The sequence below is a fragment of the Marmota marmota genome, unplaced genomic scaffold (assembly GCF_001458135.2).
Source record: "Marmota marmota marmota unplaced genomic scaffold, marMar, whole genome shotgun sequence".
Classification (NCBI taxonomy): domain Eukaryota; kingdom Metazoa; phylum Chordata; class Mammalia; order Rodentia; family Sciuridae; genus Marmota; species Marmota marmota.
Genome location: NW_025999842.1, coordinates 14,350,930 through 14,366,139, shown reverse-complemented (window position 1 = coordinate 14,366,139; position 15,210 = coordinate 14,350,930). Strand labels below are relative to the sequence as shown.

At 30.6% G+C, this 15,210-nt stretch overlaps 1 protein-coding gene across 6 annotated transcripts in view; it reads left to right on the top strand.

Annotated features, from left to right (window-relative positions):
- Epha7 (EPH receptor A7) overlaps positions 1-15,210 on the top strand; it is a 174,145-nt gene that overhangs the window by 2,470 nt on the left and 156,465 nt on the right. For all 6 annotated transcript variants that reach the window (XM_048810358.1, XM_015498209.2, XM_015498201.2 and 3 more), the window contains exons 2-3: positions 2,018-2,082; positions 5,646-6,315. In XM_048810358.1, coding sequence (XP_048666315.1) covers positions 2,018-2,082; positions 5,646-6,315 — 735 coding nt within the window. The remainder of the gene's footprint in view (positions 1-2,017; positions 2,083-5,645; positions 6,316-15,210) is intronic.

Below are 15,210 nucleotides of genomic sequence, written 5' to 3'. Positions count from 1 at the left end.
GCAGCCCTGGACTGGCTGGGTCCCGGCGCGCTTGCTTCTAGCTTCCGTGCACCCACCCACGCCGGCCCGCGGGGCAGGTTGGGGAGCTAGTCAGCCGTGAACCTGTGTCCCGCGTCCGGATCGGCTGCGGGGATGCGCCTCCGTGGAGATAAGGGAGGATAGCTCTTGGTACTCCCAACAGAAAGGATAAAGCACGCACTTGGGGTTTATCCTGAGAGTGGACCCGGGGAAGTGATACACCGATCACTTGAGAGCTGCTTCTGATTAAATGCTCTGTGGTCGATTTTTTGTTGTTGTTGTTTTGTTTTGATATGTTGGTTGCTCTCTTGTTTGTCATCACCACCCTACTGTGGCCCTTTGCTCCCACCAGTGGGCTGATCTGAGGGGTGATGAAATGGCTATGGCAGTAAAGGATAATCGCAATGTTAATTTCATTCCCCCAAACCACCCGAGAAGGTCACCTGGATTTTGAATCCAGTTGTCTATTGTTAGTGCGGAAACAAACAGTTTCAAAAGAAGATATCAGGAACCCACAGTTTCCTTGTGCTTCATTTCTCTTGCTGAGGGTACAAATAAACTTTAAAATTTACTTTTCACTTAAATTCACTAATCCAACGATTTGTTAATGGTGACAAATGGAAATACAGATTGATATGTTCTAAGTGTGTGAGTGTTTCCTAATTGAAAGGAAGTCAAATGTTTGTGGTTAAGGGTTTTTTTTTTTTTTTTTTTTGAGACATAGACTCCCTGACAGTCTTAAGTGTAAAACACTGAAACAAAAACTGATGTCTCTATGTCTTATCTTCAGTTACTGGAAATAACTTTGACGTGTGTGAAGCAGCTGAACACATAATCAAGGGCTCCTTTGTTTTCTCAACACGTTTTCATTACCTTTCAAGTAGTACACACTTTCCCTCTAGTGATTGAGAATTGTTCAGTATTTAAAAAGCTCATTCAACTACATATTTTTAAGTCAAAATTTTAACATTTTGCTAGGGTTAACGTTAAGTATATTTACATACCCCAAAACATATGTTCGTATGATTTCTGACCAAATTAATGAATTTGCCAAAATACAGTAGTCAGATAAATATTTTTAAATCCATTAACTTATGTAACTCTGAATCCAGTTTGATCCAAAGAGTTGTCTTTATAAGAGTATCTGACCAAAATGCAATAAAATTATCAAATTGGAAATATGATGTGTATCAATGTATAACATTCTAATGCATTATACTATGAATTCTACTCACAATATTTATTATGCTTTTACAAATATTAAATTAATTGCACTATGCCTTTTGATAGGAAAAAGTGGAATACAACTGGTTTTAGAAGTCAGTTCAGAGTTTAGATATAACATTTTGAGAATTTGCTAATTGAAATATTCAGAAATCTAAAAAAGTACTCCAAGCTGATGTTTGATTAACTAAAAAATATGCCTTGTAGATATTAGTCAATTTGTTTTTCTTGTAATATTGCTTAACAGTTTTGGTATGTATAAGTTATTTTGGGAAGAGAGAAAACACTGAAAAGTTTCTTTTTTTAATAAACTCCAATTCTCAGGAGAGAGTAGGAAGTACAGTTTGCAGAATAGTATAAATTAGTGACTGACTGAAGGGTAATATGGGAATTACACCTTGTTATATTCATGCTGTTGTATTTGAGAAAGTCTGAAGGGTTCAGTGGTTTATAAAACTATAACATGCAGTTGCTGTACAGTAAGTGTATCACATTTCAATTTTTTTACTGTTAATTTTTATGTCTTAAAATTTATTTTAATATTTTTAATTAAAGAATACCAAATAATATACTAGTATTTACTATCCTTTTTCCTTCAGAAAGTAGAGTATACTTTTATAAAGTAGCTGTTCTTTCCATCATTCATTTATAGAAATAATTATCTGAATATCATAAATCATATAATGGTAATCATATTAAAAATTTCATATTAAAATGCTTACAGATATGTTTAAATTTTTCATGTAACATTTGGAAATAAAACTTTCTTTTTCAGTACTACTGCTGGATTCTAAAGCACAACAAACAGAGTTGGAATGGATTTCCTCTCCACCCAATGGGGTACGTACTTTTACTCATAAAATACCATCATTTATTCTTTAAAGTAAGAAACAAAATCTCTCTCTGTTCCCCAGGGGAATTATTCACGTTCTTATATTTAAATTGTTTTAAATTGAAACATGTTGTTCAGTGTTTTGTTGTGTTATGAGACTTGATTTCTCTCAGTAGATAAAACATATTTAGAACTTAGGGAAATGGGGAAAAATATCCCTATAACCATAGCTTTTGAGTTCTTATTGTGAGTGGAATCATACCTCAGAGTCTAGGCTATAAATACTAGCTAATTACAGGGGACATTCCCTTGACAAACTCACTTAAACCTTTCTTTTTTTGTTGTTGTTGTTGTTGCTTTTTACTTCTGTAATATAATCACCAGATAGGTTGTGTGTAATTCTTTAAAATAGTAAGTAATCTTTTATCCTTTTTAAAAATTAGTTTCACCATCTTTCATAACATACTCTAAAATGTAACTAAAAACGTAACATGTTGAACACTGAGGCATAAGATTTGCTGTAAAAATTATCCATATTTATATCATATGATATCTGCTGTTATTAATCTGTAGTGATGGCAGAATGACATATTACTGTAAAAAGTCTGCTACAGTAAATGTAACAATAAAAATCCATCAGAACAGGAATAAACCTTAAAAATGTTGACATTTTAAATATATTTAATATATTTAGAAAAAACATTTTTTACATTTTGTTTACTAGCCATGGTTTACTGTCTTAATTCTAATTGTGGGATAGGGCACATTCTTCATCCCTTATTAAGGCAAAGTGCTCTGAGAAAGGAGAACATACAATGTTACTTAAGTTTGCTTCACCACATGAGGAAATCTGGAATCAAAAGAGCTTGAATTCTAAGGATATAAAAACTGTTAGATACTGCAAATAGAAGAATGAAAGTCTGAAAGGGATTTTTTAGTAGAAGAACAATATCATAAAATCAATAAGTCTTGAACTGAAATTTAGTTTTAAGAATGCACAATGTGGACAATTTTAATCTGCCTAAAACATTCAGAGTTTTCATTACATTAATTTTTGAGAGATTGCTTTAGATCATATTTCAGTTATTTTTACTAGTCACAATAAATTATGAAAAAGTGACAAATATTTCATGATTAATATAAAAGTACACTGAGTTTGAGGTATGAATGTAGTACTTTCCTGAAAGTGAAGTGGTTTCCCTGAGTAAAATAATATTCATAATAAAAAAGAAAGATATTAATGATTAAAAATGAAACACATTTCTTTCCAATAACAGATTTAGTATATTTTCTACCATTCATCAATTAAAACAAAATAAAGATAGAACATAGTTTTCTCCCTGAGGAGAAGTAAACTGTTATATGATTGTAGTATTTCACTCATGTAATGCACAAAATCATTATATGACTTTCAATGTTATCTTGGGCTCAAATGGGCATTTTATCAGTCCAGAGCATCTTGGGCTAATAGTTAAACATATATGGCAGTAGGAATCAACAAATATTATTAGAACATGAGATTGACAATATTTTTCCATGTATGACACAGATTGATTCAAATGATTAAATAGAAAAATGGAAAAATATTGTTATTAACACATAAGTTTTGAAAAAAAATATTTTGCAAGTATGCTATAAAAATGCAGTGCCTAAAGTAAGACACCTTTCCCAATAGTGTCATTTGTGAAATGACTGCAGTTTTAGATTATAAAGCAAGAGTTGCTTTAAATGTATTTATGTAGTCTCTCTATTTGTTACTTACATCACAGTTTTCTTGAAAATTTCTCCTCAGAAATAAAGCAATTTAAATGCAAATTTTAATTAATTGAGCCTCATATGAAATAAAGTTAATTTTTCATGCATATATTAAAAATATTCTTGAGGTAGATATAGGAATTTTTGGAATATATTGCTTCTTAAGTTAGCCTTAGTTTCTGCAAACTGTGGAATTGTCAAAAAGAGTAAACTTATCTTTGAGGATTTTTCTTTTTTTGGTAGATTAACATTACTAATCTTACTTCATTTGATAAATTTAATCTAATCAAGAGACCAAACTCTACTTATCCAAATCTATAAATTTTGTATATTTGGCTTAATGCCAAACAGAGTATAGGCAACTAACTGAAACAAAGAAAAAAAATGTGAGTACTGTTAACTACTCAAACAAAATTTGTGCTAAAGAAGGTGCAGTATGAAAATTGGATCTTTACTATATATGAAGACCTTTGGCGATACTAGCCTGCCACAATAAAATTGTAGCTAATATTATAGAACTATTACAAGAAATTTATAAATTGTAATGTATTGCTATTTTGTCAGTTCTGTTAATTTCCTAAGAACAGTTTTAAAAGTAGATAATAATATTATATAGAGCAATTAAATTGATACACTAATCATGTTTAACAAATAAAACTCATTATCAAATACTTGTTATATTATTTTCCCATCTTTTCTTGAAATAATAGTTTAAATAGTACATCCTAAGTGATTTTGGACTTGCGTACTATTATAATTTTGTACTTGACATGTGTGATTGCAGAAATTAATACAAGTAGGTGCATTTCAGTATTAAGGTATCATAAATGTAAAATAGAAAATTTCCCAATAAGAGTAATAAATAACAGAAACTATTCTTATTCTAGGCTTTTAAGACTATTAGATAAAATGAATTCTTTACTGTTGAGCACTAGGTAATACTATATATGGTTCAACAATCTTTGAAATTGTTACTAAACTGCCTGTTCTTTTTGTTTTTTGGTGAAAACATAATTTTGGTTGGTTTGTAGTATATATTGTATCAGAATATGAATAGACATTTTTAAACTTCTGATGTTTCCTGACAGAAAGCATATTACAAAATGAGGTACAACTTACTGATTTGTCATGTCTATTGAAAACAATTTTTATAAAGACGAATCACTTTTGGAACTATTTATTTATGGTTATGTGGCTTTATGTACAATATTAAAACAGTACTTCAATATATAAACAACTCTGTAAAATGCTACTCCCTTATAGCTCATTTTGAAAAGATTGTAATATATCTCACCTTGTAAATAACATGTCATTGAATACGTTTATATTTCACTTCTCTTGGCATTTTTCTCCCCCATGTTTTTAGGTAATTTGTAAGTTGTAATATAATATGGCCACTTAAAATGTCAACTGAGTTTTCAGAAATTCTGCCATGCATCCAAGTGTATATACTTTAAATGGTAATTTAAATAATTGTGAGTCTTAGTCTATAAAAATTGTAATCTCAGTGGAGAATACAGACATAAGCAAACATGCAAAAAGAAATGCTAATATACTAGCAAACAGATATTAAACAAAATGAAATATTTATTGTATGTTCAAACAAAGCAAGCAACATAAGTGATGTTCCAAGCTGAAGTGGAAATCCTTCTTTTCTCTGGTTTGCAGTGTTTGTTGAGATAGGAATCAACATAACACTTTCAATGATCCACATTTGGGATATAGTTCTTCCATGCATTTTGAAAAGCAGCATGTTATCTTTTTGTTGTTGTTGTTCTGAATAACTGATGACCTTTTTTTTTTTTAATTTTTACAGTGGGAAGAAATTAGTGGTTTGGATGAGAATTATACTCCAATAAGAACATACCAGGTGTGCCAGGTCATGGAGCCCAACCAAAACAATTGGCTGCGGACTAACTGGATTTCGAAAGGCAATGCACAAAGGATTTTTGTAGAATTGAAATTCACTCTGAGGGATTGTAACAGTCTTCCTGGAGTACTGGGAACTTGCAAGGAAACCTTTAATTTGTACTATTATGAAACAGACTACGATACTGGCAGGATTATAAGAGAAAACCTCTATGTAAAAATAGACACCATTGCTGCAGATGAAAGTTTTACCCAAGGTGACCTTGGTGAAAGAAAGATGAAACTTAATACTGAGGTGAGAGAGATTGGACCTTTGTCCAAAAAGGGATTCTATCTTGCCTTTCAGGATGTAGGTGCTTGCATAGCTTTGGTTTCGGTCAAAGTATACTACAAGAAGTGCTGGTCCATTATTGAGAACTTAGCTATCTTTCCAGATACAGTGACTGGTTCAGAATTTTCCTCTTTAGTTGAGGTTCGAGGGACATGTGTCAGCAGTGCAGAGGAAGAGGCGGAAAACTCCCCCAGGATGCACTGCAGTGCAGAAGGAGAATGGTTAGTGCCCATTGGAAAATGTATCTGCAAAGCGGGCTACCAGCAAAAAGGGGACATGTGTGAACGTAAGTAATATGTGCTCTTATGATTCTTTGAATTTTTTACTACTTCAGATGTCAAACATTTTAAGTAATAATAATAATCATTCAAATAAATAAATCTGCTCTATATAATCTGTTCAATTCAGTAGATCTGACACAAAGTCACTATCGGACTTAGCAAATGCCTGGTGTGGTATCTGCACTAATGATGTGTTGTAAATATTGGTGACAATGATATTTGTTAAAAAAAAATTAATTTGTCCTGATATGAAACTCAACAGTTTCACTTTTGGCTATGGGGCTTAAGACAGGAGACCAGATAGGTGGACTAGAATTAGGAATATTAATGTGACATTAATAAGGATTTAATGAAATGTGATTTCTCCTGTTTTTAATGAGTGAAAAATAGAAGTTCAACTGGACTGCTAACAAGAGCTCCACAGATAGGCATGGCATAAAATAATATCTTTTCAAACTTTAGAAATGTTTATTATAAATAATATAACTTTGATAAAAACTCATTATTTTTCACTTTATAAGTCTGCATTTACTTCTATCAAAGATGTATTTCTTTACTGGACTAGAAGTTAAAATGAGTGCTAACATGGGCGACATTTTTGTGAAAGTGAACCAAAGTGAAGTTTTAATTATCTCTGTTTATCAGATGAATGTTCTTTATTTATTTTTAGACAATACTAGCATATAAATTACTAAATCTTTTTCTTTCCTTTGTAAAACAGGCTTTTCTCTTATATAGAATTATGTGGTCAACTGGTCATTATTTTTCATTTTAAAGCAATGCCACGTAAACCTTCCATATTGATATTATTCTACATGTAGGTCCTGAAAAAATCTTACTATAAAATTATATTACTTATATCACATATGACTTATAATATATAATACATCACCAAAATAACTTTTGTATATTTTTTATAATCCTATAACAGCAGCCTATGAGGTAGTTTAGAGGGGACTAGAACTAATCATACCTATTATAACTGAATTTGCTTGATAACATTATTTTCAGACAGTGTATTCTGTGCTTTGCATATTAGCTTACTTAATGAGGTAGGTATGATTATCATGTCTATTGTAGAATGTAGAAAGTTTTCTCTAAGAAGGGTTAACTAGCTTGCTTGGCATTATATTAGTAATATTTGCCTTTCCTTACATTCAGAGTTAAGGCATTCTGACTCTAGGGCCTGGGCTTTTAGCAGCAAAATCACTATTGTTTCTAAGAAGATTCCTAGTGAATATTCTTTTTCATTGCTGAAGTCAAATGTCTCACATGTAGCAATGTTGTGCCCCATATATCATATAAAAATCATGTTGTTTCCCTATAAATTTTTTTATTTTACTGAAATAACTGAAGAAATAACAATTTTAAAATGTGTTTAAATCTGTGATATCCCAAACAGTCACATATAGCTCTTGGCACTTTGGAAAGTAGCTCCTCTGAATTCTGATGTGTTGTAAATATGAATTACAAACTGGATTTCAAAGGCATACTACAAAACAGGAATATAAGATATGTCATTAGTAATTTTTAAAAAAAATGTTTACTGCAAGCTTAAGTCATATTTTAGATACATTGAGTTAAATTTAACATAATATCAAAATTAATTTCAACTGTTTCTTTTTATTCTTTTCTTATTTTAGCTACCTGAAATTCAGAAAGGACACACATTGCTCACATTATATTTCTCTAGGAAATATAAAACATTTTTAGATAGAGTAACTGCAAATATATTTTCCATACTGTTTGAAGAGTTAAATCCTTTATTAGGATGGTTGCTAAACATAGAAAGTACTGTGGCTCAGAACTCAGTTATTTTTTGTACTTTATGTGACAATGTAAAGTGAACTCTAAGCAAAGCAAATAGAGATGTTGTAGGTTCAGGTCTCGTAGAACAGCTTAGCAGAATCTTTTCGTACCCCTTGAGGGAGTCAAATCTAATTCTCACTGTCTTATTTCTTGGCCCCTCACTGATAGTATTTTTAATCTAGTGGAAAAATCCTTCAGGTCCTATAGCATATGTAGAAATCAGTACTAGGAGGTAGAATGCTATTGCACAGGGTATGGATAAAAGTATTTCCACTGAACAAATTCTTGCTAGTGTTCTAATCATTCAGTGAAAGGTTTATTGACCCATTCGAAGTTACTTGAAAGTGATGGTGGTTTCAAGGGTAATAGTTATTTCAAAATTTTAAGAACACTACTACACTTTTGTTGTAAAAGCAGCCAGTTTTAATATTTTGCAGATCTTACTTAATGTGGAAATAGAATTTAAAAGTTTTTCACATTTAAAAAATGGAAAAATAAGAAAAGAACAGATATACATATAGAAGTACAAAATTAAATTTGCTTAAGAACAGAATAGGAAATAACATCAAAGGTCTTGCTGGTTTAAAATTTAAATGTTATAATGAAAATCATAGTAATTTTTTGTTTCATTTTGTGCAATTTAATTCCAGTGAGTTCTACATTTATTTTCCAAGAAAAAGCAATCAGGAAGTGTGTGAGTTCTATACATTTAAGTAGAAAATTTAATAAGAAAAAGGCTTTAACCACAATAAACAGATATATTTACTATTAAAATAAAAGTTCCCAATTTCTTCCAAATGAGCAAAACCATTTCTTTAAAAGTGGTAGTGTTAAAATTAATTGTTTTAGTTTTAAGAATTGAAAACACATTTGAATACCAAGATTATTGCAAGTTATATGATGTACCTAAACAAATAAACTAAAATTATTCCACTGCCATCTCCATGAACCCTGCCTTGGAAAAGATGGAATTAGGTATTAATAGTGTCTATTTAAAAAAATGATTAAAGAAGGCAAGATGCCTCCTATGGTCTCTTATATGTACATTGCTGTAAGTCAGGTAAATTGTTTATGACATAACTTTCTTAATTTTTTAGATGTGGTGATGTTGACAAAGGAATTAAATACCTTAAACTTAACTATGGAACCATGTTCATTTGCAAAAGCACTTCTCTCCCTGGCATAATTCCAGTGCATTGCTGTAAGAGTGCTTGTCTCTGGATTCAATCCAGGCCTGCCTTTATAATATTCCTCCTGTTTCATTTCAATGATTCTGTTAAGAGTTTGAAAACAAATCCAGTACCATATTGAGGAAAACTAATGTTTTGAGAGAGGATGCTGGTGAGTCCCTAGCCAAACAAGGGTGGTTAGTCACTTAAAGGCAAGTTTATCTGGGCACTTCCTGATGTGGTAGCCCATTGTATGTTTGATAAGAGGATAATATGAAATATGAGTAATGATGAAAACTGATAACAATTTTGATCGGTTGATATGATTTTTGTTTCATGAGCTTGAAAAAATAACTCAGTTTTAAAAGCAAATTATTTCTCAGGTCTTGTAATTCTTAAATATAATGCTTTCATGAGAATACATATTCACAGTAATTTTTAAAATATATAATTCCAGTTAGTAGGCTTTTATTGTCACAATTTATTTTGAAAAATTTACTTTTAAGTTGCAATGTCTATTTAAACTAGCCAATATATTTTCCTAGATTAAAAATGTGATTCTTTAAAAATATAGAGCACATTATTATGTTTTACATATACAAAAAAGTTTTGAGAATACTAATAAAATTGTATAATGAAATATATTTTAAAATTTTATAATTTCTGTATCACTTTATTCAACTTAAAAATTAGAAAGGTGTTTTGAGATGTGTGGAGCTCACGATTATGACTTGGATTTGTGTAAGAAATTCAGTGTATGCTGAACAAACATGTTCATTTTCTCATTTAATCCTTATCACATCATTAAGAGATGGAAAGTTTTATGTTTTTCTCTTTCTTTCAATATATGAAGGAATCAAAGCCCAGACATTAATAAGTAATATAATTAGATGAGAATTCAGAATCCTGATTGTCAATTTGTCTTTTTTCCCCACTGTACTATACTGCTACTCTAAAATTTTCTCTGGAGTTTTCCAGTTATATCTTAGTTACTGAACAACTGATGAAACATTATTTTAAGTAGGGTAACTAAATGCCCAATTTGCCTGGAATAATTATTTTACTTGTCATAATTGCTTCTTTTCAATTTTAAATGTGCTTTTTCTGATGAAATGATAAAATATATCATTTAACTATAAAAGTTAAGGATGTAATGTAGTTTCATGCACATATTCCAGAACATAGAAATGTGATTCACTTACTGTATTTATTGCTCAATTTTAAATTTTCTGAAAAGTAAAGTACAGAAATTTCCTTTTTAGTGATTTTATGCATATAGATGAATAATTTTCAGTTTAAGGATTTTACTTGATAGTCACTAATTACTTTCCATTAATAAGTTAGCAGTTCTACAAATATTTTAATGTATAATTGTGCACACATTGCATTTATAATTCTATAAATTAAAACCTGCATTCAACCTAATAGCCGTAACAATATTTAAAACCTGTTTCTTGATTAGATATTTGGAAAATCATTCTTATTTTTTATAGAAAAGCAACATGTAAATTATAACACCAGTTTTTATGATAACAAACAAGTCTTTAATTAAATAACATATACTGAAATGGAAGATAACCACAAGGTGAATGTGAGTTTTTTAAATAGAGTTTTAAAATTCGGTCTCCACAACTTACCAGGTACATAAAGTAGGACAAATTCTCTAAACTTTAATTTCTTTAAGTATAAAATGGGGCTAATAAAAATAGTACCTCCCTCACAGCATTCATGTCAGAATTTAATGAAATAATACATGTTAAAACTCTAAGAATAGTATCTGGGACATAGCAAATAATCAATGAATACTTGCTGTTATCTTATTATTAATAATGCAACAAGGAGTTTGCTAAGTAATCTCATAGTAATGAGTGAATGAGTATGTATCTTATAGACCAGAAATAGTTAAATATCCTTTGAACCAATAATCTGTCTCAGTTATTTTACTTAGGAGGACATTTAAATAATAGAACTTTTGACCTAGGCTTTTTTTCTCTCCAGCAATGTGCATATCTTCAAGTATTGGAAACAATTGAAATGTTAGAAATTAAGGTATATCACATTAATTTAGTTCAGTTCTTAAAATATCAATACTGCCTATCAACGATAGGAATTTTGAATTGTCTTTTTAATAATATCAACAAAAAGAAAATAAACTTCTGCATTTATTGATATTTAGAGTCATGCATAATATACCCAGAGAAAAAAAATGGGTAATAAATATAACAATAAATATGTTAGAGAGGGTGGGATTGTGAGTGATCTTTTGTTCTTTCAAAGATTTTAAAATATGGAGAAAATTAATTCTTATCTTTTACAATTTAATTTTTAGTTATAAATAACCTGATAGTTCATACAAATACAAGATGAATTATACCTTCAAAGTATGGGTTTTCAAAATTATATTAGCTTCTGTATAAAACAGATAATGGAGCATAGTAAATGTCAAGCATAATTTAAACAATATGAAAGGCTAGCATTTCAAAGCATTTGATAGTATTTTATTCATTTGGTAGATTTTATTCATTTGATCATTAGTTATTAATAGATAGCAAGTCCTATTTGAACTCCTCCACGTGTATTAATAAATTTAATCTTGGAGGCAGGTGTCACTAAGTCATTTTGTAGGCATTATCATTATCCAAGTATAAAGCATTACTTTAATTGAAGTATTAATAAAATACCTCAATAGTATATAATAGGTTACATACATCACCTGTATGATGTATGTAAACTTTTTTATTTTTTGGTACTGGGGATGAAATTCAGGGGCACTGGGCCACTGAGCCACATCCCCAGACCTATTATGTATTTTATTTAGAGACAGATTCTAACTGATTTGCTTAGCACTTTGCTTTTGCTACGACTGGCTTTGAATTTGAGATCCTCCTGCCTCGGGCTCCCAAACCACTCTGATTACAGGTGTGCATCATCACATCAGGCTAATTTTTTTTTTTTTTAATGTAAAGAAACCAAAGCATACTGAAGATGGGTTAAGTACTGACTCTCACAGAGTGGCATCCTGCTATTCAATCAAGGTGTTCTGGCTTCATAATCCTTAACCTGTGCCCTGTTTTTTTGTAGAGGAGTGTTTTATCTATTGCAGATACTTGTAAAAATATAATTTCAGAATATCTAGAAAATAAGTGATACTAACCTGAACATTTTCTTTCATTATTGTTTCAACATTTTTGTCTCTGTCTTAACTAATATTCTAACTATTTTATCTGCTTTTTCATTTTCTTTCCTATTCCAGTTCTTTAAGTGGCAGTCAAAATATACTTTGTAAATCACAATATAAATGAGGTCCTTTTATTATTGAGAAAATGCCATCCACTTAATTGCCCACTGAATTCACTATTTTTTAGGTTGGCTTTCAGATCCTTTCATCTTGACCCCAGCTGCATATTTTCCTTCAAGTCCTTTCTCCTCTACCTGTCAATGGCCTTCTTTTACCTTAAGCCCACTTGTAGATATTTCTGGGGTGCCACATTAATTAATATTTGGCCTCTAAAAATCAGGAAAACAAATTAACTCCTATGCTTCTTATGATCACTTACCGTACTGAAATCCTGCTTCCTGGGAGAAGCTTTCCTGCCTTCTGCAGTTACTTCTTGTCTGTATTTTGGTGGTTATGGTTAGTACTGATCTTCTGGGTCTTACCGTGCCTTTATTATTTTCTACATCCATACCTTATGTTGTGGTTTCCGGACAAAACCCACCAGGGTAGCTTAGGTTAAAAATTTAGATCTTTCAAATTCAGTGCTATTTATACCCGGTTTGATAATATTTCCTTTTGAATAGTTATTCTCCACCCTCTCCCCATGGCAATAATGACATGGTATTACATTTTATTCATATGTACTTCCCTGTTACACTATATAAGCTTTGTGACACCCCAAACTTAAGCGTTCTACCGACACAACACAGTAGTGCAATTCCTTGAATGACCTTAATCTTCTAATAAGTGTTCATCAAATTTCTTAATGTTTACTCATATACTACCCACTGAAAAGGCAAATATTTTCTTACTCCCGTTTCCTGTCATTAATTTACTCCTGTACATGGCTGTTCTCTAGGAGTTGTCTTAAACTTTGGGATCACAAGAACTCTCCATTATGTTTCATTTTCATTGTCACATAAAGCAGGATGATGTGCTCAGAGTTACAAATATGGACAACACACTGATCCAGATTTGAGAAACTTATTTCTATGAAAATAACTGTTTTTCTTCATTGTTTTGTACCATTTCCTGTCTCTGCCTTTTTGTCTGTCTTTTCAATTTCTCCACCTCCCTCCTGGAATGAAATGAGAAGTATTTCACCCATTTTGTATGTCTTGAGAAACAAAGAACCAAGAGTTTGAGAACATTTTCTAAATCAAGGAAGTCTGGAGAGCTGTCTGTATTTCTTACCTGGAAAAATAATTTTTTATCTAAAATTATATTCTTTTGGTTCTGCATTGTGTATCACAAACATTTGAATTGAAAAACAAACAAAAATAGAAACAAAATTTAGAAATCATTCCCTAAGCTAATACGATATTCTTTTCTGTAAATTGAAAACCATGTATGTTTCATTATATGTCAAAATGCATCTCTAGTTTGAATTATACCTCTATTACCTTTATAATTTTCCCCACTCTTCTTTAAATTATCCACATTCAGAAGCTCCTAGTTGTCTTAAGGCATTTTTGAATCTGTAATGGATCTGTAGCAATGTTACCTCCATGGTCCAGGCCCACAGACATCTATTCCAGAAGCAACTGCTCTTATCAGTTTCTTTTGTACTTTCCAGAGACAGCTGCTCATATATTTTTATAAATGTAGGGAAATATAATTGAGATACTTACAAGTAGAATCATTTCACAATTTTCTTTCAGACATTGTATGAGTCTTAACATTATCCTATTTTTTTTTTACTTATCTTCAGTTATTTTTTATGTACCCACAATAGGTTGAGTATGGTAATCAATCAGTAAATAAAGAAGAATAGAAAGAAGCATGAACCAATAAAAGGCAGGAGAAAATAAGGAAGGAAATGTGAAATTATGTGTCTGATTTAGTTTTCTTTAATTTATGATTATTATATGACTTTGAGCATTTCTAATTAAGGTGACATTAGCAAGTATATGGTCATGTTTTATATTTCTAGTGGAAATTTAAATTATCTTTAATTCCTGCCAGGTGGTATCATAGTATAGATCAAATATTTTGGATTTAATTTGATTTTTATATATAATTTACTGAAATTTCCTCTAAGACAATTATTACTAGTCTATAAAACATTTTATTGAAAATGATTTTGTCTATATAGAGCTATAAAATATAGTTATATTGTGCTAAAATAATATTTTCATGAAGAAATGTAATTTGGCTATATATGTGATATTTTCCTCTATGAGTATAAAATATGATATAAGAATCATAGAAGAAGATTTCAGAAAATCATTTATTTCAATTTCTCTCATATATACTATTTTAAATTAACACATCACCTGCAAAATAACTCATACATTTAATTTTATGAACTGGATTCATATCCTCATTAGTTGTTTATGTAAAGACAATATGTAAAAAGTAAAAGGTCATATACACATAAAATTTAAGGTTTTATTTAAAACATTTCAACTTGGAGTTTAGGTAAAATTAATGATTTATAGACATTTTTATTTTCCTTTTGTACCAATGTTATAAAGTTTGTTAAAAGTAATCTACATGTCACAATGCAATAGTAGTCCCAAATGACAGCCTTTCCTAGGAACCGAACTTTGGTTCATTCACTTAAATTACTTACTTTTGGCCATGAGTGTTATCTCTTGTCTCTAATGTATTAGCAAATTAGGTAGCTTTGAACGGTCATATACTATGCTGGCTCTATATCTTGCAACATATGTCACCTAGTTAAGTCCCTCACCTCTGGTCAT